General features: G+C 45.0%; 1 protein-coding gene across 1 annotated transcript in view; it reads right to left on the bottom strand.

Annotated features, from left to right (window-relative positions):
* CBLN4 (cerebellin 4 precursor) overlaps positions 1–26,738 on the bottom strand; it is a 71,301-nt gene extending 44,563 nt beyond the window's left edge. Inside the window, exons 1-3 of the mRNA XM_028089098.2 lie at positions 26,448–26,738; positions 23,328–23,444; positions 21,560–21,695 (exon numbers count right to left, since the gene is read on the bottom strand). Of these exons, the coding sequence (XP_027944899.2) occupies positions 21,560–21,695; positions 23,328–23,444; positions 26,448–26,738 (544 nt within the window). The remainder of the gene's footprint in view (positions 1–21,559; positions 21,696–23,327; positions 23,445–26,447) is intronic.
* Positions 26,739–27,100: the final 362 nt, after the last annotated feature.

The raw sequence follows: 27,100 nt of genomic DNA on the forward strand, positions 1-27,100 counted from the left end.
ACTGTTGGTGGGAATGCAAGCTGGTGCAGCCACTCTGGAAAACAGTATGGAGGTTCCTCAAAAAGTTGAAAATAGAGCTACCATACGATCCAGCAATTGCACTACTGGGTATTTATCCCAAAGATACAAATGTAGGGATCCGAAGGGGTACGTGCACCCCAATGTTTATAGCAGCAATGTCCACAATAGCCAAACTGTGGAAAGAGTCAAGATGTCCATCGACAGATGAATGGATAAAGAAGAGGTGGTATATATACACAATGGAATATTATGCAGCCATCAAAAGGAATGAGATCTTGCCATTTGCAACGACGTGGATGGAACTGGAGGGTGTTATGCTGAGTGTAATAAGTCAATCAGAGAAAGACATGTATCATATGACCTCACTGATATGAGGAATTCTTAATCTCAGGAAACAAACTGTGGGTTGCTGGAGTGGTGGGGGGGTGGGAGGGATGGGGTGGTTGAGTGATAGACATTGGGGAGGGAATGTGCTATGGTGAGCGCTGTGAATTGTACAAGACTGTTGAATCATAGATCTGTACCTCTGAAACAAATAATGCAATATATGTTAAGAAGAAAAAAGAAGCAGCAGATGGCAGGAGGGGAAGAATGAAGAGCAGTAAGTTGAAGGAGGAGACGAACCATGAGAGACGATGGACTCTGAAAAACAAACTGAGGGTTGTAGCGGGGGGGGGGGCCTGGGTTAGCCTGGTGATGGGTATTAAAGAGGGCACGTTCTGCGTGGAGCACTGGGTGTTATGCACAAACAATGAATCATGGAACACTACATCAAAAGCTAATGATGTAATGTATGGTGATTAACATAACAATAAAAAATTTTTAAAAATTAGAATAAGAGCCAATTAAACGCAAAGTAAGCAGAAGAAATAAAGATCAAAGCAGAAACCAATGAAAATGTAAAGAGAAAAATAAATTGATGAAGGGGTGCCTGGGTGGCTCAGTCGGTTAAGAGGCTGCCTTTGGCTCAGGTCATGATCCCAGGGTCCTGGGATCAAGCCCCGCATCAGGCTCCTTGCTCTACGGGTAGCCTGCTTCTCCCTCTTCCACTCCCTCTGCTTGTGTTACCTCTCTTGCTATGTCTCTCTCTGTCAAATAAATAAATAAAATCTTAAAGAAAAAAAGAATTAAAAAAATAAAAAAATAAATGTTTAGGAGACCCAAAGTTACATCAAACTAATGGTGTGTTTATCCCAGGTCATTTCATATGCGAGCAAATTTTATCAATCTGCAAGGGTCAGGGAGGAATGTATTATGTCCCTAATTTATGAGGCTACAGAATGCTAAGAAGTCTCTGGTCTAGAAATCTCCTAAGGGCTGCCTCACAGACATGTTCAATCTGTCCATTGGAGTTCTGAAAATTTTTGAATCAGCAATAATGTGACATTTTAACCTGTCCCCGCTGAGACCGTCAAGGGGTCTCCACCCAGCATGCCATCTGGTATAGGCTGAATTAGGTCCCTCCCTGAAAATTCATATCCGTGGTGTGCCTGTGTTTGGATAAATCGCCTTTAAAGTGGTCACTGAGATCAAAGGAGGTCATGGGCGGGGGGGGGGCTGTAATCCAGAAAGACTGGTGTCCTAAGAACAGGAAGGAGGGCGGGGATGCACATGCCCAGAGAAAAGCCATCATGAGGGCGGAGCCAGAAGGCTGAGTCCAGGTAGACGTCCCGCCCCAAGGCTGTGAGAAAACAAGTCTATCGCTTAAGCCAGAGGTGCGTGATACTTGGTTACAGCAGCCCCTGCAAACTAGCAGACCAGCCCTCCTCAGGAGCAAACCATGTCATGCAGAAGTGCATCAGACGACCCTGGCCTTCTTGGGGGCCTGCCCCTCTTCACACCCCCAGGATGTGACCCCAGCAGCCCCTCGCGCTCCCAGAAGTCACACGGTTCAGGGTGCTCCGCTCCACCTGTGCCCTGCAACCCCCAGAGTTGGGCTCCAGGGAGCCAGAATCATTGCAAACCATTTGCAGGACCCCCTGCTCCAAAGCAGTGCTGGGAAAAACAGCTCCCTAAAGTGAAGTCTCTGAAGAATGAAGAACAAGCTCCTTCTCCTGACTTACCAACAGGCCTAGTGTCTCACTAAGACCTGTCAGTCAATTCCCTGTGCCGTCTCCCCCCAGGGCAGGCCTTGGGTCCCCTCCCACCGGCCCGAGGGGCTGGTTCCGCGCTTACACACAAGCAGGGGCCAATCAGTGGATGAGACCATGCCCATCCTTTTCACTGTTGTGTTCCTGTGCCCAGCACGGATTTTGGTATCTAGTGCAACTTCATAAATGTATGTTGAATTAATGAATGTTGCTCATTCGACAAAAATTATTGATGCAGAATAACTAAAAGCTACTTGCCGGATAGTAGAGAGGCAGTTAGGAGTAGCTGGATCCCAGGCCTTATAACTTACTAGCCGGGTAAATCTGGACGAGTCACTTACACTCTGTGAGCCTCAGCCTCCTCATCTGAGAAATGGGCATAGTAACGTTGGCCAGTCCATAGGGTGTGAGAGGACTAAAGACAGTATGCACAAGTGCCCAGCACAGGTCTGATTTATAGCAAGCACACACATGGTATTTATGACATGATCGTTACTTTCTTCCCCAGAGGCCAAGTATGAGTTATTCTTTACCCTGTCCTCCCTGACCTCTGTGCCTGATCCTGGGCTCGGCCCAAAAGGAGAACACTGGATACAGGGGTGCACAGTCCATAGTCACTAAATGTGTATTCAGTTATCAAATAAATAATTGAGGGAGTAAAAACATCAGTTTCATAAGCAGTGTGCCGTATTGCTAATACGGAACTGACCTATGAAAAGCTTTCAGATAGTCACTGAATAAATGAAGGAAGTGAAAACAGCAAAAAGTAAGGAGAGGGGGAGATGATGATGTTTCATTCCCAGAGTTTACTTCAGCCACTGAAATTGACATCTACTGTTTTTGTCCCCCTTTTATGGGTAGTCACAGCCCTTTTTCCCTGGGGAGCTATCCCTACTCTGCTCTCAGCCAACGGAGCCTGGCAGGGCTGACCCAATCGGCAAAATCCCATCCCATTGGCCATACTGATTCGGTCAGGCTGTATTCCTGAGCTCAGCTGACCCAACTGAAGTGAATCCTAAAGCTGAAGGATGTTCTTTAAAAGAAAAACTCTCTTTCCCTGCTGGAGATGAGCCACAGATGGCGTAGAGCTAGAGGACAGAGCCTGAAATCAGGCCCCCACAAGAGAGAGCCTTATAGGTTAAAACCAATAATATGCAACTGGAACCAAGAAGTGGAGAAAGAATCCTATTGCTATCATTTAAGAGCCTGGATGCAGCCATACCTGAGGCCATCACTCCCTAAGCTTTTCAGTTTCATTAGCCAGCTTTCTTTAATTAAACCAGTTTGATTTGGATTTCTATCACCAGCAATTTAAATGATCCTGAGAGGGTAGTCTTAAATGACCTTTGGTTCAAGGCAGGGCACAAAACAAAATAAAAGTCAAAACCATGGATATAAATCCTTAATTACACAAAATAGTAAACATTTTGAACACCTACTACGTGACAGCTTCCAGGCCAGGCCCTTCACACACATTGGCATTCACTCTTGAAATAGCTCTACATGGAGCCCTGGGTGTTATACGCAAACAATGAATCACAGAACACTACATCAAAAACTAATGAGGTAATGTATGGTGATTAACGTAACATAATGATAAAAATTTTTAAAAAAGAAATGGCTCTACAATACCCATATCATAAAATCTTCTAGCTATCTGATAAACCCTATGATCCTTTTTTTTAAGTAAGATAAATAAAACACCCAAATCCCCAATACCCAACTCCTTCTCTTGGTCTTTTAAAATGAATCTTGTGTCTCGGTTACCATTCTGTGTGTCAGGGGGGAAGGAAAACACACATACAAGAGAACCTCCACTTAAATCAATCTTTATTCCATTTCAAAGCCTGCAAGATTTTCCAGATATTCCAAAGGTCTCCTTCCCTGAGTGAAATATTACATTTATTTAATAAAGCAGGTAGAATTTACTATCTGGGCACGGGTAAGCACTTTTTACTTTTCACAAGATAGATGACAGCTGCTGGGAGGCTTTTCTCTCCCTCCTTTTTGCTTTTTCTCCCCCCACCCCTTGCTTTTGCTACGGCTGCACTACTTTACCTATCACAACAGAATTACCAAACCGAGCCAAAGACTGTCCCTGTGGGGGTGCTGTGTAGGTTGCAGGCTTTATTTTCCTTTAAAGATGACTTTGAAGAATTAGAAATAAATGTTAGCAAGTGTGGTTTTCAATGACTCTGACTTCTTGCTTTGGGGGAGGTCTCACACACCCCCAACACACACACACACACACACACACACACGCGCGCGCGCGCGCACGCACACCACCCCCGTAAGCTGAGTTTGCCAGGGACGGGAGGTGGGAAATGCGGAGGGGACAGTGAATCCACAAGCGTTGCCAGCCTAAATTCACCAGAGAAAGACAAAGGCTAAGCCAGGAGGTTTCTACCCCTTGGCTTAAAACCGGGAAAGAGTCAGCACTTTATTTAAAGAGTCTTGCCCGTGGAGGAGAGAAAGCAGCTGGGAAAGAGAGAAAAGTGGTTTGTTTTCATTTGCTGCCAGCAGGACAGAAGGTGAGGGTTTCTCTCTCAATATCTTCACCCATCGGTTGGGCAGCAAGCCAGTTTGCTCTTTGGCTGAAAAACTCCAATTAAAAATGCATGACTTTGGTCTTCTGGAGAGGAGGGGCAAAAAGTCAACGCTGGGTTGTGTAAACACTCGAGGCAGCAGAAGGGAACTGAGGAATCTCATTACCTTACTTACTAACCATGGATTGGGAAACAACACCCAGTAATTCTGGCAGAGAAAGGTGCAGTTCCAGAGTCGACTTCCACAGACCTGACAACTCATATGATTTCATCGTGGGCCCCTAAGCAATGATTTCAGAAAAGGCCACTTCCATTTTCCAGCCCAAATAACTCTTGCAGTTACTTATTTGTGTGTGTGTGTGTGTGCGTGTGCGTGTGCGTGCATGCACACGCACACACACACACACACAGCATCTTGCCCCTGGTCATGATTTAGAATATCTGAGGCATTTGCTTCACCTCAAATCTATTCACACTTTTATCAACTCTGGGCAGCAACTATATTGGTCTTTGTTCGTCTCTGTATCCCCAGCACTCAGTGGTTTGGTGAATAATATTATATTTGTTGAATTAAAGGGTAGATTAATAAAGAGGAGGCAAAACTCAATTTCCTCTACTTTCCACCTTATGAATATCTGACGTTCCTCAGAGGTGACCCCATTGTCCTCCTCTTTATGTCTCCCATAAGATTCCTTCCACAAACATGTAGTGATCACTGGAGACTTCCTGATGATTTTATAAAGGAAATGGATATTTGAAATGAATCTCTTCCCCGATCCCCCTTCTGCACAGCCCTCTTGAGATGGCTGTCCCTCCCAGCAAGCAACCACGCTGACTTCCCTCTACATTCTTATCCTCAACAATTCCACTCTGCACCCAAACATGCATTTCTGTTTTCACCCAAACAAAATTACCTGGACCCAGAGGCAATTTATGAACCACTGACGACCCTGAGTCTAAGCTCTCATGCCAGTGGCTTATCAAAGTATTTCTTCCCAACATCTAGGAGTTCTGTCCCCGAGTGATGGTCTCGTGAATGAAATGTTATCAATTGGAAACTTTTAAGTTTTAATGTTCAAATCCAACACCCCCAGAGTGTAAGGATGCTTTTCACTGCCTTTGTTGCCATGGGGTCTCGGATCCGGTTAACCCTGAGGACCAGCTTTATTATGCCAGTTACCACTACCCTTGAATCCATCAGAATTCCCTTTTGATGCTGTACCTTAGATGTAGAAAGTCTCCCACAAGCTCTGCTTATCTTTCTTATTTCATTTTCTTTGTGAATCAATTCTTTTTCCTTATTACTATCTCCCAAGAATCCCCTGGTATTCTCTGATATAATCCCATCTTTTGAGGGAGGGCTGGATCAATTGTTTGCTTTTATTCTATTCAGTGTGAATAGAATATGGCAAAAATGATGGGGTGAGCCTTCTGAGATCAGGATGCAAAACATGTGACTCTCATCTTCTGGACAGTCTCCCTACTACCATCTCAGATCGTACACTTGGACGAAAATGCCACATCTACAAGGCCCACATGGCAGAGAACGGAAGGCAGCCTTCGGCCAACCACCAGTAAGGAAGAAAAGCTTTTAATTCACCAGCTCTCGAGGAAAGGAATCCTCCCAACAATCATGTGAATGAGTTCAGATGTGGGTTCTTCCACAGTGTGTTCTTCCCAATGTGACCATGGGCTCCAGTGATACCTGCAAGCAGCCTTCTGAGCTACTCTCAGCCAGGGGCACCTAGTGAAGCTGTACGCAGACCTCCCACCTGCAGACATTGTCAGATTAAATATGTGTGTTGTTTTAAGCCACTATTGGTGATTCTGAACCACAGACACATGGAGTGGGGTCCCATAAAATGAATCACTGGTACCTGCTCGCCGGGCCCATACTACCGTCCCGAAATTCTAAGGACCCGAAACAACCAAGATGGAATCATCTCTGGATTATTGTTCTGTGAATGCCTTATGTACTTCCTTATTTTTTCTGGATTTTATTTAAGCTGCTAGTCTTCCATAGCTATGGCTCTGCGGTCATGACAATGGCCACTGCTCCCGCTACCAGACTGGCCCCCATAGGTGAGCTCTCAACTCCAAGTGGCCCACCTGCCTCGTTCACTCTTCTACTTCCTACAAATAAGTGGAGGTCTTCATCCTCCAAGAGGTCCACATCACTAAGGTTTTGAGCGGCCACATCTTGTGGGAAAAGCCCACTCCGGAAATTCATTTATCAGTCACTGTAGTGATTAGCTCCAAAGCAGCCGTACAAAGCTAGCCCCCAAGTGTTTCAGTTTCTAATCATAAGAGAGGAGGTCTGCCTGAGCTCTTGAGAAACCACGGCTGTGGATATAGAAATGCAGCATTCGGACCCCTCCTTCCGGGAAGGATTTGCTTCAGGAGATGCTTGGGCAGCAGACTTTCACTATCCACGCATCCAAGCACAGTGGTGGGGTGTGTGGAGGGCCTGGCCGGTTGGCCCAGTGCAGGATTCTGATGGGCAGTATTTGCTCCAATGCTCCTTCCTGGTGTACCCGAAGCTGTGAGGCCAGGCCTGCATCTCAGTTGGACTTCTTCAGCTCATTCCTCCTTCCTCCCTTCCTTTCCATATGTTGATCTCTCCTAAGGATTTTCTGTGCCCAACTCCGTCTCAGCCTCCACTTCCTGGGAACCCCGGCTGTGACATCAGTGTTAGAGACCCTCCCGAAAACCTGACTCCTCAGGAGAGTGTGTCAACGAGCCCAGCATAGCATCTGCCTCCACGTCGGTGTCCACGTGCGTAGTTCTGTCCCTGTTTTCTGGCTTTCCTTTGACTTCTCCTCAAGATGGCCAACTCCACCAGAGTAGGAACGGTCTCCTCCCATTCCTTGTAATCAAAGTGCAGTCCAAGGACCAGCGACATCAGTGTCAGTGAGTGGATCTCCCTCGTAGTGTGGAGTCTCAGCCTCTCCCCTACACTGACGGGGTAGGAATTGAACCGTTAAGACGACCACATCGAAGGTGCTAAGCGCTGTTCTATTCATCGCTACGCACCCACAGCTGCTAACGGCTGCCCCAGCATGTGGGAAGCATGAAGACCTAGACAGGCTGTCTGAGTTTACTTTAGGTGTGGGATGAGAAAGGTTAGAGGAAGGGAAGAGAGCCTTTGGGTTCTGACCCTATTGGTTAGGAAGTGGGAATCCTCCATTTTGGAGAAAAGGCATAACACTCAAAGGCTGAGAATGACAGAGCCACCCACCCAGCTGCCAGGGGCGTCCTGGAGTAGTTTCTCATTCAACTGCAACCTTCCCACCCCCACACCTAAAAGGGGCATTTCTACCATCAGACAGGCCTCTCCACATTCCTCTGTCTCCCCCACCCCCCCCCCGCTCTAGGGCCTTTGCATGTCAGGTATGTAAATAAGTGAATAAATTAAAGAAACCAGAGAAGATGCGAAGCTAGAGTTGGTCAAACAGGCCACTTGTATGAGGTGTTACCATGTGGCCTCTGAGCCGAGTCATGTGAAGGATGATTTAGGCATTTATCGTTTAGACACAGCATGGAAACAGAGATGTGCGGGGAGCCTCAGGTCAGCCTTCAAAGAGGGATTTTAATGAACTGGCTGTACTTCATCATTTTGATAATCACAGAAATTAGAGGGGGAAATGAAAGGCTTGGCAGGTCATCCAGCCCATCGCCTGCCTGTACTGAACGCATCTCTAGCGTATATTTTGTAGGTTTTATGGCATTGCTAGCTGAAATGCTTTGCAAGTCTAGAGAATATTAGGGGTCAGTTCACACTTGCTCCTTTGTTCTCCCTCCTACAAAGGTCATAGTCCAAATTCTGTTCTGCTCATTTGCAAACTATTTCTTGCAAGCAGAAAGTGTTAAGTGTCATTTTTTGTTTGTTTCACGGGGATAGTCTAGGGCATGCAACAGCAACAAAATATGAATCTCAAATAAACCTCAGGTGTTTATTTGTGGCTCACACTACACGCCCAACACAAGTCAGCAGGGGGAACTGTTTATCATGACTGAGGTCCTGGACTGATAGAGTTCAACATGTTCTTCCACAGTCGCTAGAAGAAAGAGATGGGAACAAAGCAAATTGCACATGGGCTTTGAAAGTGTCATCATGGAAGTGACATACATCAATTTTGCTCTCATTTTATTGGCATATCACTTAGCCATATGCCTATCGTATGGCCTACCCATGTGCCTGGAAGCGAGAAGCAGCAGTAATATTTTGTGGGCAGCAAGAATGATTACCACAAGGAAGAAATCTACTGCAATGCTAAATGGCCAACCTCGATCTCAAAGGCCACCTGATAATTAGAACAGGACCCCGCGAAAGTGGACAAACACCATTAGCATACCATCATCAACCAGTGGATATTTATTGATTCCCGACTATGTCAAGACTTACAGTGACAAAAGAAACAAAGTCACTTAATGATGGCAGTTACATTCAAAAGAGGGAGACAGGCAAAAGAAAAGAAAAACAAGTCAGCAATAAACCATATGACAAAAGTGTTGTGAAGCATATATACAAGACAGGTTGTAGGCATGTGTGTGTAATGGGCCATTGCATTAGGGATGCCTTAGCAGGGTGGAAAACGGCATCCACATGGACAGGTGACCTGACTTGAGATGATGAAATCCCAAGCGGATGAGGAGAGAATTCACACAGGGGAAGCAACCTGGCATAGGAGTGCACGGTGAGGAAGACTTCCACATCAGTGCGAGGAGGTGAGACGGGAGATGTTGGATCCTAAGTGAGGCAGGGAGAGCATCCATGCAGGGGAAGGAACAATGGTTGAAAACAAAGATTGGTTCCACAATGTGGAACCTCAAATTTCTAAATGAAAATGAAACCCGTGCTGTTGGACTGGAATGAGAGATTATCAGGATAAACTCAGCTTTGACAGATAAATGAATGGATGGATATTGGATAAATAGATCTGTGTTTGTGTATATGTTACACATATATTCCTTAGCTTGTCCACTGAGAAGCACCAGCGGTGAGCACACCTCACTCCCAGATCTTGGCTTCTAAGTACCAATATCCACTAAAAGGAACCAGAGTCTTAGAGGAAAGGCTGTTTCCTGTGCTGGGGAAGAAAAAGTACAAGGGTCTGGAACATCTTTTTGTGCAAGAACGTGCTCAAAGAATGATAGAAACAGGTTTTTAAAAAAATCTGAAACCAAACCAAAGGAGCTCCCTCTGACCAAACTGAGGACAATTTGAGCATTTAAAGTAAATACTGATAGTAATAGATTATAACCCAACAAATTAAGTAGGAAACCAGGAGTCCATACAAGTGCAGATGAACAGACAGTGCAGAGTGTTTAATGGGATGTTTGCAAGGTCTCAAAGCTCCTCTCCATCAAATCCCTCTTAATTCCAAAGGGGAAAAAAGAGTAACTACAATGGACGAGCCTGGGAGATACCACCATAATCCGACAATCAGAAGGAACATTATTAATGAGGAGACAAAGTTAAATTGTGTGCCACCTGCTAGGATGCAGGGGGGCATCACTTCTGCAATAACCCTGGCAAAGATGTGTGACCTGAATCCAATCATCAGGAGGCATCAGAGAAACCCAAAATGAGGGACATGTGAAAAATAAAGCATTGGCCTGTCAACCCCGAAAGTGGGCAGGTTGAAGGGGTGCCTGGTGGCTCAGTTGGTTAAGCGTCCAATTCAGTAGCTCAGCTCAGTTCCTAACCTCAGGGTTGTGAGTTCAAGTCCCGCATAGGGTGTGGAGCCTCCTTTTTTTTAAAGATATTATTTATTTGACAGAGAGAGAGAACACAAGCAGGGAGGAGGAGAAGAGGGAGAGTAGGGAGCCCCACGCAGGGCTCAATCCCAGGACCCCGGGATCGTGACCTGAGCTGAAGGCAGACACATAACCGACTGAAGCACCCAGGCACCCCATGGAGCCTACTTTAAAAAAAAAAAAAAAAAAAGTGGGCAGGTCGCAAGAGTCAGCCACAGACTGACAAGACATCCTGGAGTAATGGCATCTGAAGGGACATGATGACAGAATGCAACATAGGATTTTGACCTAGAACCTTTTGCTGTAAAAGACATCATTGGGAAAGCTGGTGAAACTTGCACAGAATCTGAGGATGGTAGTAATGCATCAATATGAATTTCCTGATTTTTATGGTTATATAACAGCCACGTGAAAGAATTTCCTTATTTGTAAGAAATACATACTAAAGTGTTTAGAGGTGAGGAACACACCCTCAAATGGCTCAGGAAAAAAAGAATTCAGCACTATATGTACAACTTTTATAAGCTTTTATTGCTTCAACGTAAAAAAATTCAGTTATACTAAAAAGAAAATATGATATATATATATTTTTTAAAGATTTTATTTATTTGACAGATACATAGCAAGAGAGGGAACACAAGCAGGGGAGAGTGGGAGAGGGAGAAGCAGGCTTCCCACGGAGCAGGGAACCTGATGCAGGGCTCGAACCCAGGACCCTGGGATCATGACCTGAGCCGAAGGCAGACGCTTAACAACTGAGCCACCCAGGCACCCGAAAAGATATTAATGATATATTAAGAGAACAAGAAAGTTACAGAGCTGAACGGTAGGACCCCAATTTTGTTTTTTAAAAGGAATACACATGTCTGCAACGTGAACGGTCATGTACCTCCCTGGGTGGTAAGATTAGGTCTAGAATTGTTGTTATTTCTCCAAATCACCTGCAATCAATTGCCATGAGATGCTCCCTTTGTGATGGGCTACAGGAGTCACCGGGCTTGGCTGTTCCCAGTGCTTGTTTGGGTTCTCCCAGCACCTGGATTCTACCGCCGCGGGCTCCCGAAGCACACGGCGTCACACCAGCTCAGCAGTGTCAGGACCGAGTCACCTACAGGACAGCGGGACTCTGCACATGCCCAGGCTTGCCTGGTGCACACAAGGGATCTCCAGAATCCGCCCCAGGAGAAGCCCCTGAACACTTGAGTTCACCACGAGTAGAACCCTGTCTACACTGCCAGCACCAGTAGCCCGGAGTGACAATCTTGGCTCTCGTCAGAGCAGTTTAAGGCTTGTACATGTTCCACAGGAGTTTCCAGTGCAGAGGAAGCCAGGAGGTTGGGTGCTCTCTCAGGGCCTCCCTTCAGCCTATTCCCCAGGGCTGAAGGCGGAGACCCGCTAACAAGCTTCCTCTCTCCTCCTCTCGCTAATCCCGAGAGTCCGGCTGGTCCCCCCGGAGCCGCAGCCCCACCCCGCACTCTGCCCCCCTACACATCCCAACTCCATCAGCACCAAGAGGCTTCTGGTGACAGTACCGTGGCAAGTTTGTAATGATTCCAACGTACAATTTGGAGCAGACATTTTTACGAATTTGAAGTAAAAAGATGGGTTAAAGTTGACCTCTTGTTTGGGACTGAAGGACGGCAATATTTGAAAAGTCACTCCGGAGCATCTTCAAAATCCAGCCGATCACTGGAGTCACCTGGAGAAGCTGAAAACCAGGACAGATCTGTGGGCTCCAACCCCAGAGCCACGGACCCCCATAAGTCAGAGATGCCAGTGGAGTCAGCAAGGAGACCTAGAATGATCTTTCTGACCTTGCCCGACACACGCAGCATTGTCTTTTTTAAGCAAACATGCGTTCATGTGATCATTCAGAAAACATGAGAGAAAATTAAACTGCCATGAAAATGACTGAGAGCAGACTCTTTAGGTTGGGAATTTAAAAAGCAGCTTCACACTTTGAGACTCATCAGCTTGGTGTAAACTTAGCAGCTGCATCCAAAAGACAATGAGCAATGATCTGACCGACGTTCCACATCCCAGTAGCAGGAAAAATCTCCACATAGTGTGGCGCTTTATGGTTTGTAAAACCCCAGGATGTATTTGCATTTAACTATTCAAAAGGTAGTATAGAAATCGCTAGTATCACAGTTCCCTATGGTGTTGGTCAAAAATGCAGATTTCCAGGGCACCACCCCAGGCTTACGGAATCAGAACTTTTGAGGATAGGGGAAAACATTACAGTATTTTTAACAAGCATCCCAGGGGGTTCTTACGGCTAAATTCAAAAACGACTGAAGAGCATTCTAACCCCCTTAATGTAGGCAAGGCAGGTAGGACTGGTCACTTGCCCAAGGTCACTGCACTCCCCTTTCCAAGGACCTGCAAAGCCACAGGAAGAAGAATTCCTCGTGAACGTGCTGCAGGCAGGTCCCAGAGCACTCTGCAGTTCTATCAGTGATAGAAGTAACAGAAGACCAAACACTTACTAAGGGAGGTAAGGAAGCGGATTCCCTCTACCCCAGCAGGAGCCAGATTCTTCTAGAAGTTATGTTCCCCTGGAATCACGAGGGAAGGCTTTTAGTGGTACTATGGGAACTGTTCGCGAGAGGGCTCTCCACGGTGACCAACATTTCTTCACTTCTGTGCTGTGAGCGCAGACTCCAGCAGGGACACACGTACACATAGTAGGAAGCACAGCGGCGAGTCCCAGACCTCAGGACGGGGTCAGGAGGTCGGAGAGATGGGTACGTAGTCATGTACCGCCTGTACTCCCAGGCTGGGCACACACCAGTGCTGGAGGACTACTTAGACAAAGTGAACACACTCTTTCTCTCTCTTTCTCTTCCCCCCACACCTTTCAAGCAGGTAACTCACTCTTTCCTCATTCCTTCAAAAGAAGTATGTGGCAGGAGACTGTAAGACTTCGCGCCATCATCTACCTGGCCCTCTGACCAAGCAGGTCTCCCCCCAACCCACAGTCCATGAGGCCCCAAACTACTGCCTAAATCCATGACCAATGGGGCAGAGCAAGAAAAACAGAAATGTTCTGCCAGCCGGTCTACATTTGGAGGGAGGTCTTAAAAGCAGAAATAAAGTTGATTATAGAAGATTTTTGAAGATTTTTGTTTTCCTTGCAAACCTAAATTTATAGATTCATATTTAACCTGCTACTCTTTCAAGGAAGCTGTATTTATTGGCTCACAGGAGGCCGGCTCTCCTAGAGAGAGTGCCCTTCACCTTCCCACTCTAGGTGTCAATAGGGACTTCCCATGGACTGCATCAGACTGGAGACCCGAGGTCCAAAATGACTTAGGGAAGCCTGGATGGGTACTGGGTCATCTAACACAGACACAGTGGCATGTAGGCCTGCTGTCCTGATCTCTCATGCCCAAAGACGTTCTTTAGAAATAAGGTATGATGGGCAATATTTAGGAGAGCAAGCCACTTCCTTCTCTCCAGGCTTCTACTACCCTCTGAGGTACTTTCATGCAAATTCAGAAAAGGACCTTCTCACTAAAGATACTCTCATCTGTCAGAAGATTACTGTAATATTCTTATTTCGTTAGGACAGTTTGCTAAATATAAAAACAGTTCTATGATGTCTATGATAGAAGCGGCACACCCCTGAGATAATGCAGTGTACAACCCCCACAACTGCACATGGCACCCCTGGTATCATTCTTCATTTTAAGCAAGACCCGACTCTGAAAGACAATTATGGTGAAAGCAGTGACAAGGTCACCCAGATCAGGTTGCTGTTTCAATACGCTTATCATTAGTGTTTATGGAAACTAACACACCGCTCTGCTTTCTAGATTGCAGAATCTCCACCCATAAAGTGAAGAAGCATTTGCAGAGGTTTGCAACTTGTAGGAAAGACGAAAGAGCAGATTCTGAGTTTACAGAATATGGAGCACATAGTAGGTGCACAATAAGCGTGTGATCATTTAGTCAGGGGGAAAAAAGGGGGGGGGAAGCAACAAACTCCAAAAGAAGGTTCTTGCTTTATTTCCTTCCTAACAGACTAGGTCTCTAACTCTCAAAGTCATGGATAACTGTGGGATTCTTGCCAACTTCAACTCATGACTTTGTACCAATCTGACAATAAAGGAGGACTTGATATTTTTTTTCTTTAATCTCTAACTACCAAGTCAGTCAACGAAAAGAAAATCTTGCAAAATAGGACTTTTTTAAATGGCTTTTGGGCTCCATCGTTCCCTTTACAGATACTTATAAAATACTGTCTTATCTTCTCCTGAGAAGGAAAAGGGGCAAAGTCCTATCTCCCCACAGACCAGCCCCAGGCTGTTCTGGTGCTGCTCTTAAATCTTGAAGCCTCCTGGCTCTGAGCTGCTCTCCTGGACGTGGCTTCCTTCCAAGCTCAGAAACAGCTTCCTTGAATTACTGAAATGTGGGGCGTTCCTCTCCCTGGAGAGAAGTTACCAGACCCCTTCCGCAGCATTTCTCCTTCCAATCAGGCTAGCCAAGAAGTGGAAGGGCAGAATCTAGTACACTTTCTGAGCCCACGGTTCACAATGTCACCCTAATGAAGAGAAGCTGCAATCTTTGCTGGTGAGACAGCATCTTTGTACCTGCCAAGAACTGACCTTAGCACTGAGAGAAAGGGAAAAAAAAAAAAAAAAAAAGGAAACAAAACTTGAACAGAAACTAAAATCAATTTTATTCCTTTTCATTCAATTGTCATTCATGTCAGATATCAATGAAATTTTATCATTCTTTTTTCCTAGTTTTTGGTTGAATGTGTTTTTATCCCTGTGCATTACCTCTCTGAGTGAAGGCTTATGCTAGCAGTTGCTCCATTTTTTACATGGGGGGGGCGGGCATGATGTTAAAAATGCTAATACTGAAAGTAAAAGCCAAGCTATTTTAGAAGAAACGCTCATGAATGTTTATTTCTAAATAGCTAAGGAACTTGGAAGAAAAACAGCCCCCACACGACTTACAAAGGGAGCTGGATCCATTTTGTGTAGACACAGGAAAGGATCAAAGCCCCCTAACCCCAACCGGAATGCTGAATCATGCAGACTGGCCATCGTCTTGGGTCAAACGGGATAACTGCCCGATCAAAACAGGGGGTTACAGACAGTAGAATAAAGGGTTTTGCTGTGTCACTCGGGGCCTAGAGACATTTTCCGACCTAAGCACGCAGTGTGGAAGCACTCGGCCTATTCCCTGTCCATTGTAGCAGGCTTCATTCCTATATGGTGCCACCCTAACCACATGCTACGGTCTTGTCCCTTGTCACCGCACAGCCATCTCCAGACCCACCAGAACTTATTTCCAGCCTGATGATCGTCGGCTGCATTGAATGCTCAGAGCACCATATTCCCACCCTCAGATGGGCCCGGGCCTGCTCCTGCTTCTCACGTCCCTTCTCTCGGGAACCCCCTGAAAGAAGACCACTGGGTGGAAAGGTCCTTTTAAGCCACATCATCCTATCCCAAGGGAGGGAGAAAAAAAAAAAAGTAATGTGAAAATAGCCACTTGACCTGCATTAATGTCCCTACATTTTCTTCCTCTGATTGATTGTACCTCGGCAGTAAGGCTGAAACATGACCGACGACATAAATAAATAAATAATAACAAACAGCAGCCTCTCTGCGCCCCTAAATTGCGAGCACAGAGCAGATCTTTGTGAGCCCCTCACCTTCCCCGGGAACAGCCAGACCGAAGCCCTCTAGGGTTTCCTGGAAAGTCAGAAGGTCAAAATTTATGTTCTCAAGGTAACCCAGGGGAAATAAAGACTTCCCTAGCTCAGTACAATGTGTTTCTCATTGTAAATATCACCAATTGGTCCTAAAAATTGTTAAGAAAGACGTCTGCCCTTGGATGAATTTTAAATGTACTGAATGACCTGCTAGAAACTGCGTTGTTGTTGATCCTTCTGAGCACACTCTCTCTTCTCTCTCTCTCTCTCTCTCTCTCTCTCACACACACACACACACACCCTTTACTCGATGGAGCAGTGTCTTCTGAAGCCAAACACCATGTGTGCTTAAAGGCACTGCAATCCCTGGAGAAGGATCACTTCAATTACAAAGAAAAAATGCAACATAACTACATCTTTATTTCAGAACAAACGCTGACAAAATGAGGAATGTCACTAAGGGTTTTCTCTCTTCACGAGAAAGCCACTTTCTGTGGATGACTTACCTTCGTTTTCACGCAAGCGGCTCCCACACCTTTGCTCTAGGTGAAGTCTTCCTCGAGTCCTTCCTCTGCACAAACTGGCAGCAGTCCCTGGAGCCTCTTCCCATCACAGAATAAGAGTCCCGTGTTCACCAGCACGAAAGCTTCAGACGCACTGCCTTCAGCCCGCTGCGTTATAAATAGGGAGGCTAACAGGAGCATTTGTAGTTCTGGGTCACTGCAAAGAAATGCCCTGCACCTGGATGGATTGAGGTTAAAAGAATCAGCTGGGGACTTGGTGAAACTGAAGCCCAGCCCACGAGAGTCTGATGCTGGTGGTCCCGGGTTTTACTTAAGGACAGGGCTTCATAAATGCTCCTGTGCCTAAAAACCATGGGGTGGGGCAAAAAGACCTTTTGAAAAATGCAGATCCCAATTCAGTAGGTCTGGGGTGAGTCTAGACCCCACCTGGGATATCTAACAAGCCCCCATGTGATGTGGCAGCTACTGGTCCACAGACCACACTTTTGAGTAACAAGCCTTTAACAACAATGGACAGTCTTGCCATTCAGCGTGTGTGTGGTACCTGGGACAGGACCATGAACATCATCTGGGAGGCAGTTTCAGGGCCCACCCCAGACCTATGATATTGGAATCTACATTTTTATCAAGATTCCTAGATGGTTCTTATGCACATTCGTTTGAGAAGCTGACATAAGAGAACTTCAGGATCAAATTCACAAAGGAGTTGTCTTCCACAGAAAAGGCAGCTTGCAGCTTGGCGGGGGGGGGGGGGGGGGTGCAAAAAAATGCATCTTTTTTTTTATTCTAAAGCAATTGAAACCCATATTAAAGGTAGGCCTGCAGTAGAGGGGACTGAGTAACCTATTTAAAAACAAATCTCTTAAATCCCACCTTCTCCCTACCAAAGGGAACCACTTGGCACAAGAATTCTATTGTGGCTCCACGGCTCTGAATGTGAAACTGCTACCATAAGGTATCACCTTCCTCTGCTCATCACTTCTTTATGGGCATTAGGTCAACCAATTTGGGGACCTTGCTATAACCAGTGCATTACCATTGTTCTGGGGACAGGCGGTTTAAACAGTAAAGGGGGACTGATAAAGCCCAGTATGCTCAGTCAGGAGGCGAGGTGGAACCGCATGTTCAGATCTCGGTTGCTCCTTGCAGACACTCTGTGTCTGATGTTTAGGGAGGTCTGAAAAGGGCAGATGTCACCACTTATATGAACTCAACACCTTAACAAAACGTGTGACACACATCATGAGGATAATTTCATCAGTGTTGGCTAAAGAGATTTATTTCAAGATTTAAAGCAGTAGTTAAATAAAAAATCTTTAAAAAAGGTGGGGGGGGGTGCCTGAGTGGCTCAATCATTAAGCGTCTGCCTTCGGCTCAGGTCATGATCCCAGGGTCCTGAGATCGAGCCCCCACATCAGGCTCCGTGCTTGGCGGGAAGCCTGCTTCTCCCTCTCCCACTCCCCCTGCTCGTGTTCCCTCTCTTGCTGTCTCTCTGTCAAATAAATAAATAAAAATCTTAAAAAACAATTTAAAGCAGTAGTTTGATAAAAAGTAGAGGCCAAAAGAAGACATTTGGCTATAGATCTCCAGAAACCAAAAAGAAAGGGGAAAACAGACTTAATTCAAAAAAAAAATTAAAACAAAATTTTAATTAAATAATCACCTTCTAACAGAATCTGGGGTCATGGAGAGCACCCTAAAAGCAGTTGGAATCAGTGAGATCCTGTGCACAAGCTCCTTATTTCCTTCAGTTGTGTTTTCCTTGGGATTCTGCTTGCTACAGATAATTGCCTGCATTTGTCGATCAATAGATCAAGGAACAGTCAAAGGAGATGGGGAACATCTAGGAAGGGATGATGCTGGCATTGACGAATGTGGACAGGGCCAATGCAAATACTGTGTTCAATTAGCATTTTTGTGGACCGAGCAATTTCTGGAAACTGTTCTCAAGTCACAGAGCACACAGGGAGCATCTGGCTCCATTTCTGGAAGCACTTCTGATACCCTTGCTTCCAGCTCTTCAACTGGCCCCTCCAGCTCAATTGTTGACCCTTCGTCATGCCGGTCTGAACATTCTCCTTCTGCCCTACTTACTGCTTTGCTGTGCTAGGGCTGCAGGTATTAGTAATAACAGCCAGCCCCTCGCTGGGCTTCCTTACAGAGTCCGAGGCACTTCACGCACCTCATAAAATTCTCACAACAATTTCTCGTTTACTAAGGAAATAACGAAAGCTCAGAGAGGTGAGGAAACCTGCCTCAGGTCACAGAGCTGGTAAGTGAAGGTTGCAGGATTCCATCCTATGTCTGTTCCAAATCCAGACTCCCCTGACTAAACCATTCTGTCCCTTATTGTTCCCTCCCTTCAACCTTACCTTTCCAGCCACTGTGTCTGCCTAGCTCTTACTTCCTAGACCCGGTCTGGAGTAAGAACCTGAGGCTTTCGTCGGACCTCGTTGATGAGAAGTCTCCTCTGTCGACTGGGGTTCCTCCCTCCTGCAAGTGCCCTCCCACATCTGATAGCCACAGCTTCAGTACCTTTTCATATTGAATTTTTCGGGGAGGTTTTGAATGGATTTTGCATTCCAAAATATATACACTGGAGCTTAGGGATTACAGTCAAGCCCATTGCCAACGTTCTTTTTATGTTCAGAAAAAAAATCAAGAAAAATAAGGGCAAGCCCCAAAGGATGGCCACAAGCAAATTTATATAAGACACTTCTACACTGGTCTATTTAGTTAAGCCCCACATTTTCTCTCTTCCATCATAGGTGTCTATTAATAATTCCAATACCCTTGAGCCATTTTGCCAAAACAATGACTAATAGTGTATTTATCCAAGTATAAACCAGTCTGCTGCAAGGTAGAGATGCAAACCCTGAATACAGAGAGCCGGGGGGAGGTTACATTAGAGCAGGTATATTTGCAGAGGATGCCACTCATGTTTAGATGCAAGTCCCCTGTGCAATACTGTTTTCTCACATTATGCAATCACCAAGGAGGAAAGTTTCTGACTGAAAGCCAGCTGGAGAATGAATAACTTGCCAAGCAAAACACTGAGGATCCAATGCTAACATCTCCAGATAATTCTTCTTGGGGCAGGAGGAGAGTGTTCCTGTGATGAATGAATATTTTGGCTTGGTGATTAATCACAATTATGCTAGAAGACCTGCCTACATGTATCCTCCTACAGGGTCCTCTAAAACCTTCCTTGCCGCCACCGTCTACAGAAGGGGCTCTCCAAAATTGCTTTAATTGACAACAGACCAGGAAATTGAGCCAAAGCTCCAGATGAGACATCTATAATAATAGTTCCTCCTCAAAAGAAACCTGTGATCTTCTACTTGTCTTTTAGTGTTGTGAAGGGGGTGGAACTTTTCCCCGAAGTCTTCATGTTGAAAATAGCAGTCTCTATACCCATGGCCATGCACTCATTCACTGAGCACCCTCCGGAGATTTTAGCCAATTTTTTCAACTTAACTACCTAAGAGTAAGTCCCTTCTGAAAGAAAAGTTTACGGAGTCCGTCGATTTTCTTTTGGCAGGCTGACAACTCCTGGATTAGAACAGATTAAACACAGGGAAGCCTTCCCACGCCAATTCAGAGAAGGTTTCCCCCAGATTCAGAAAGCTTTTCTTAAACTCCGGGAAATGGAAACAAGAAGGGGGAAGGAAAGAAGGTTTGGTGAAAAGGGGGAAATAAACCACGGAGAATACGTATTTCCCGAACCAAAAGGACAAAACAATTCAGCTAACATATATTAACCTTTATTCTATGACAGAGACATAAATAATTTTATGAATTCATATGAGCTGTACAAAAGACAAAATAAGATATTGCACTAAGTTTAGATATGGGATATTTGGATTTAATATTAGCTAAACAGATAAATATATACAATTTAAGGAATTAAGGCAAAACCAGATGATACTTTCAAACACAACAGAAGGCTTGAAAAATAGGTATAATTTAAAACAAGGGCATCCCATCTCCAGTTAATAAAGTGGTCGTGTCTAAGGGGAAAAAAATCCCTTAGGTTTTTAATAAAGTGGTTATTATCCATCATGTTAATTCAAGCTGAGCAAGAAAGTATAGGATTTCCCATGGAGGAGGGCGGTTTGGTGGAGGTTTGGGGGCTGAGCACTTAGAACTCGAGTAAGCAACTTTTTCCTTGTCAGATTTATGATCTATTCTTCCTATTAGAAAATATAATTTGGAAAATATGACTCTTTCACATATATAATTAAAATACAACTATGAAGCATTCTTTTTTGTTAAGGGAAGTCATGTTGGTGATCTCATAGGGTAACTTTGCAGGCGAGCCATTCATTACCCTATTTGTAGAGAAGACACAAAGCCAGTCACTGAAAAACAATCCCCAGTTACTGTAAGAGAACAAAACAAACTGATTCCAAAGGAATAAAAATGAGTGTAATCAATATATCAACACAGCACACAGTTCTTTGGCAGTATCGCACTAAACGTTGATTGAAGTCAGAACTTGAGAGTTTTCTAATTCTTAGACCCGGTTGCCAGTCTTTTCTTAAAAACAAAGAAATAAAATTCCACATCTGCAACGAATTCAGTGATTCCGGGAAATTAAATTCAGAATAAACCTCGCAGACAGCTTTTGACTGTTACACTTGAGCACAGGTACATATTATGTCTGCTGGGAGTCCCCATCCGAGTATACAGAGACGCACACACACACAAAATAATCTGTGAGACTGTGTATTGGTTCGGACAGGCCTAGAATCCTTAAAGAGAATCCATATTCACCCATGAGAAACCGATAAAAGACATCAATCCGAGGATGAGAAAATGATCTTCCGGTAACTCAGGGGTGGGCCACCCCTCCCCTGGATCAACATCACGGAGAAATCAAATCCTATAAGGGAAACACCAGAAAGCCAGAGAACGTGGAGTACTGCCAGCCTCCAACCAAGTTACCTTTCTCCAGTTTCAGGTAAACTTTATCCTCCTTATCCAGGTAGAGAAGCACACCGTTAGTAGCAGCTTCACGAGTAACATCTTTGTCCCCGGCAAAGGCAGATATTACCGGCTTCCCATTTAACATCAGGTTAACCTATGAGGAAAAAAAAAATCACTGAAAACATCTACCAGGGCTAATGAATAATGTCTGAGATGACAGACCTGGTAAAACATCTGATGTTCAGTAAATTCATCCCCAGCAATGGCTGCACTTAGTAGGTCTATTGAGCTGATTTTTTTTTTTTAATTTCTCCCACAGAAATTTCCTGAAATGCCTACAAAAGAATACCATCCACGGAGAGCAACCTACCCTTGGGAAAACCGGCCTCCCTTCAACACATAAATTAAGTTTGCTGTTTTATTTACTTCTCACATTCAGTAGCAATCTTTTGGTAATGAAGCAAGCCTGAGGCTTCCCAGTATATTAGTAAAAAGAAGCCCAGTGCCCTTTGCTCTGATAAATCCAGATACAGCAAGATTCTACCAACACATTTTTCAGGTTACTAAACCTGCAACAGGCATAGTACTGAAGATCATTTGAAATTATGAAATGTATGTGTGTGTGTGTGTGTGTGTGTGTGTGTGTGTGTGTGTGTGGGTTGGGGGGTGTTCTGTTTTTTTCTTTTTTCCCTGATAATGTGTATTAAAAATAATAAATGTACATTTATTTATTGTGTATTAAAAATAATAATCACCACCATAGTGAAGATTTTAATGATGGATAATTAGCAAGGAATACATAATTAATAAACTCAAAATTATTAACAAATAATAAACTCAAAATTTTCTCCCGACTACAGTTTTGATTATACTGTGTTAAACATTACATAAATTTCCAAATATTGGGGCTTGGGAAAAGCTTTTCCACGCTAGTAAGTTTGTTTACTAGATAGTCATTCCTTTTATGTTAAAAGAAAGTACTGCCTAAATTAAATCTGAGGATGATCAATTTACCCATTCGCTAGGAGCTGTGAAAGCTGTAGGAGAGTATGTAATCCACCTTTCATGTGGCCATAGTATACAACACACACACTGAGCATAAGATAAAGAAAATGCTAGAATTCCATAGACATGCACTGGTATTATTGGGTGTTAGCATATTTGAATATTCTAGGAACTCGTCTTTGAGTGTAAGGTCAAGCCTATTACCTGAGAAAGGACAACACAAAATATGTTGCTAACTGTGGAACTGAAATTTCTAAGAATTCACTAGTTTTTAGAGTAACTGAGGATAAACTATTTAAAGCATACGCAGAGGAACACCCTTTCATAAAAAGTGTATTTTTTCTAATGGTTAACTGTAGCTCATAATTTCTAACAATGATAGCAAATTTGCTTTATTTAATATGTACTTGTAAAGTTCTGCTAGTCTTACAAGTTTCTTCCTTACCAGTTGAAATAATTTTTGCACAGGCATTTAATGAAATCAAGATCTTATAAAGAAATTTGTGCCACTGAGTTTTTAACTAAGCCATGTTTTCTAAATGGTTCATTGTTATTAAGGTAATACCTTCTTTTGTTTATTTGTCTATATGTTTCTTGTCATAGCCTTAATGGATGTAATAAAGAAGAAAATTGGAAATTAAGTGTTTTAAAAATAAGCTATAAAGATGGTTGTTTATTTTTATAATGAAAACACATCTTTGGATAAACACTTAAATACATAACCCACTGCCAATAAACACTGCCATTTGGGGGTAGAGAGGGAGCAGGTCAAAACACGTACCTGGATTGTTTGGCTCTGGTAGACTTTAATTACATGAAAGCTGAAACTGTAAATTCCTTTTCTTGGTGCTACAAAGACAGACTCCAGGGTGAAAAAATTACCCACGTTTACTAGGATCTATAAATAAAAATAATAAGTAACAGTAAATTATTAACAATAATCTCTTCTGTAAGTTTCCTTCCTTCCTTCCATCTTCCCCTCCCTCCTTCCCTCTCTCTTTCTCTATCTCTCTCTGTCTCTTTCTCTCTCTACCTCTTTCTAGCTTTATTTCTTTCATAAGTAGTTTAAGAAACCACAGAGAATAAAACATTGAGTTCTACTCTTTTCCTCTTTGGTGACTTGGAAAATAGATTTGTGTAATGGAAGGTTTTGCTGTCTTTTAAATGGTAGAGGAAACAAATAAAGTAACTGCTTTGTATTCATGCCTCAATTTCCAGCAAGGCCTGATGGCTCTGGAAACATCTAGGTAACACGGAGGGCTTATAAATATTAGCTTTACCTTGAGAGTCAGATAAAAGGCATCTGCCCTGTATTAATATTCCCATCCTCTACAAGCCTTTGCAATGTCCAGAGATGACGTTTCCAAGACAGCCAATCGGCATCCATGGACTCTCTGCAGTCATTCCTGGACACATCACATAGAGGCCTGGGCACCCCCTCCACCCTGTGACATAATCCATGACACTGAATAGTGCACAGACTAATCTGAATACCTAGCCCTCCCCTGAGCCTCCGCCAAACCTTTCCTAAGATCCATGCCATTTTTTCAGTCCTGTGCTATCTAGGCCTTAATTATAATATTTTGGCAATGACTCAGCCTTTGCAGGCTGCCAAAAGTAGAGCATGAATAAGGACAGACTGTGAAATTGGTGGCCTTCTTGTGTTCCTGCCAGTGTTATCCATTATCTTCTTCTCAATCACCTGCCCTTTATTTAAACTTCAAGGGTCAAAAATGAAAACTAAAATAAGGCACTATTTCCTAAGAAAGCAGCAATGCATTTTGTATTCCAAGATGTGCAGCCTGTTTCTACTGCTTACGAAATTAACTCTGAATTTCAATAAGTGACCTCTTAAACCAAATTTGCAAATGTCGCGTAAGTCAGTCCCTTCCTATGAGAAGGAGAGTGAGAATGTTGGGGGGTGGGAAGTTGTAAAATGACTGGGGTTTATTCCATTTCTCTCCAAGAAATGAATCTATAACTGGCATTCAAAAACATAGGATGTCCCTATAAGGATACATTTCCACTGTATCAGTGGCAATCTGTCACTATCTCTTGTAAACACTACATTCGTTCCAATATTAGGCCTTTTGCATAATTCCCTAAAAACATACTATCACCTCTGAGCAATGCACCAGAATATAGTAGCGGGTCAAGATGATGTACCAGGTTCAACCCTCGACTTAAAATACATGTATGTGTACAATTTTATTCTGAGAGTTCACCTTCTTCCAAATAATCCTGATTTCTTTCTCTGACCTGATGATCAATGATCTTTCAGCAACCAATCACCAGCTATGCAATAATCCCCAGCAGAGCTGTTACAAAGATTTTTTTCAAGCACATTTAAAATAATTTTAGGTACTTAGCGGGGACTTCCTGACTCAGATACAAGTAGCATAATTCATTAGCAATAATGGAAATGTCTGATTAGTGTTGACTACACACAAGGCTGGATGTTGACTCTACATTGTAATTGGAGCATCCCGGCACATACAGATTTAGAACTAAATGTGTCTTGTGCTCTCTGAGATGCATGGCTCCCCAAACAGAAGAACAAATCCTCTCCTCTTCTAATTGATGGAAAGGTCATGGAAAAGAAGGCATTGTACAATGCCATGTCCACAACGTCCAACATTTAATTAATGCATTTAAATATAAACCAGACTTTATTTCCATCAGGATGGAAAATACTGCACCAAAACCCCAAAGGGGCTGCTTCATTCTTTAAAAATTATAGCTATCTGATAGTAAGCCCCAGAGAAGCATTCTCTGCCTGGCCAGCTGGAGAGTGCATTACTTAGGAACAATTAAGTAAGGAATGGAAATATCACCTCTTTCCTTCCCTGGCACACACTGCAGTACCACTTAACCTGTGTTCCCACACATGTGTCTTTGCATACAACTGTGTACTACACAAGTGACTATGGAATTTAAAAGACTCTGGGTGCTGTTAGAGTTGAAATTACAACCCCGGAGTCAGTTTCCAGTTTTAAGACTCCTTGCTAAAGCTAAGTTGATACCCCTGGGGTTTCTCATCAGCCAAACCCCAGAGCTCCAGCCACAGATTTCATCAGTTCCTCTCCACCCCCTACCCTCAACCCCAAAATCTGTCTTTCCCCAGTAATTTGCAATTCTCTGAAAGGACCAGAGCAGGGGCAGGGAGCACCGGCTCCCCAGCGCTTCCCAATGGGAGCTCCCTGCGGCTGCCCTCCCTCTCCCTCCACAACTTTTCTCCAAGTACCACAGAAATGCTTTCCGCTGCAGCAGCGCCTGCAGCGTGCGAGGGGATCCTGGCAGCAGAAAGGTGGGCGAGACCTGACCCACGCCATCGCTGCCCACCCTCGGCGGCCACCTGCGAGAGCTCTGCAGAGAACGTGGACCCCAAAGCTCTCCTTGGGGAGAAGCTTCTCCACCTGGGGGAGGGGGAACAAATCATTTATCCGGAGACCGCGAGGGGACCGCGCGGGAACCGCCTGGGCGGCACATGCAGAGGAGTCTGAGCGGGGGACGGGGGGGGGGGGGTTGGGGAGGTGGGGGCAAGCTCTGGCCAAGCGATTTCGAGGTCCAGGGACCAGACTCCCGACAGCTCCTATGGACCTGTTGCTGTGAAACTCGCCCCGAGCTCTTGTGGCTGGGCTCTGCGCTCCCAGCCTCTCCCCCTCCTTTCTCTCCGGAGACCAGGAGGGAATTCGGGCAGGGGCGGTGGTGGGAGAGACAGAAGTTCCAGGCCCAGACCCATTTGGGAAGGCGAGCGCCGAAATGATCCCCCACATCCCAGTCAGACCAACTTAGCCTGAGCAGGCAGCCTGGGTCTCTGGGCTGCCAGAAGATCGACCCCTCCACCCCACCACCACCACCCATACACACACCCGGTGCCCTGCATCCCTCAGGGTCTGACCTGATCGAAGTAAATGATGCGCGTCTTGTTGCTCATCTCGGACGGCTCATGGTTGGTGCTCCGCACCGCCGAGAAGGCGACCTTGGAGTTGGCCGCCCGGACCGAGATCCCCAGAGGGGAGGAAGAGGAGCCCTTGGAGTCCGTGGCCGGGTTCGAGTCGCACACCACCAGACACTTGCCCTCCAGCACAATGGGCTCCGTGTCGTTCTGTGCCCAGACGGGCAGCGCCGGCAGGGTGAGGGCCAGCAGCACGGCTGGCACCACGGACAGCGCCCGGCTCCCGGAGCCCATGGTGAGCCGCGTGGGCAGCCGCAGCCGGCTGGCGCTCCCGCTCGCCCGCTTCGCCTCCAACCCCGGGACCCCGGCGCTCGGGAAGATGCCAGTGGCTAGATCTACAGCGCTGCAGGAACGGCGGCGGCGGCGGCGGCGGCGTGCACACTTCCCCCAATTCTGTGATTTGAAGTCAAAGTCTCCGCTCGCGCTCTCTCGCTGGCTCTGTTACCTTTGTCCTTTAAGGAGCTCATGCAGAACCCCCTGCCCCACCCTCCTCCGCCCAAGAATCAGCCCTGCCTGGGGCCCCTGCACCCACCCTTGTTCCTGGACATCTAAAAGTCACCAAACCCTCACATTCACAAGTCAAAGAGGAAAACGGT

Source organism: Eumetopias jubatus, unplaced genomic scaffold, assembly GCF_037043125.1.
Source record: "Eumetopias jubatus isolate StellerSeaLion01/CBP00866 unplaced genomic scaffold, mEumJub1_p1.0 scaffold_9, whole genome shotgun sequence".
NCBI lineage: Eukaryota > Metazoa > Chordata > Mammalia > Carnivora > Otariidae > Eumetopias > Eumetopias jubatus.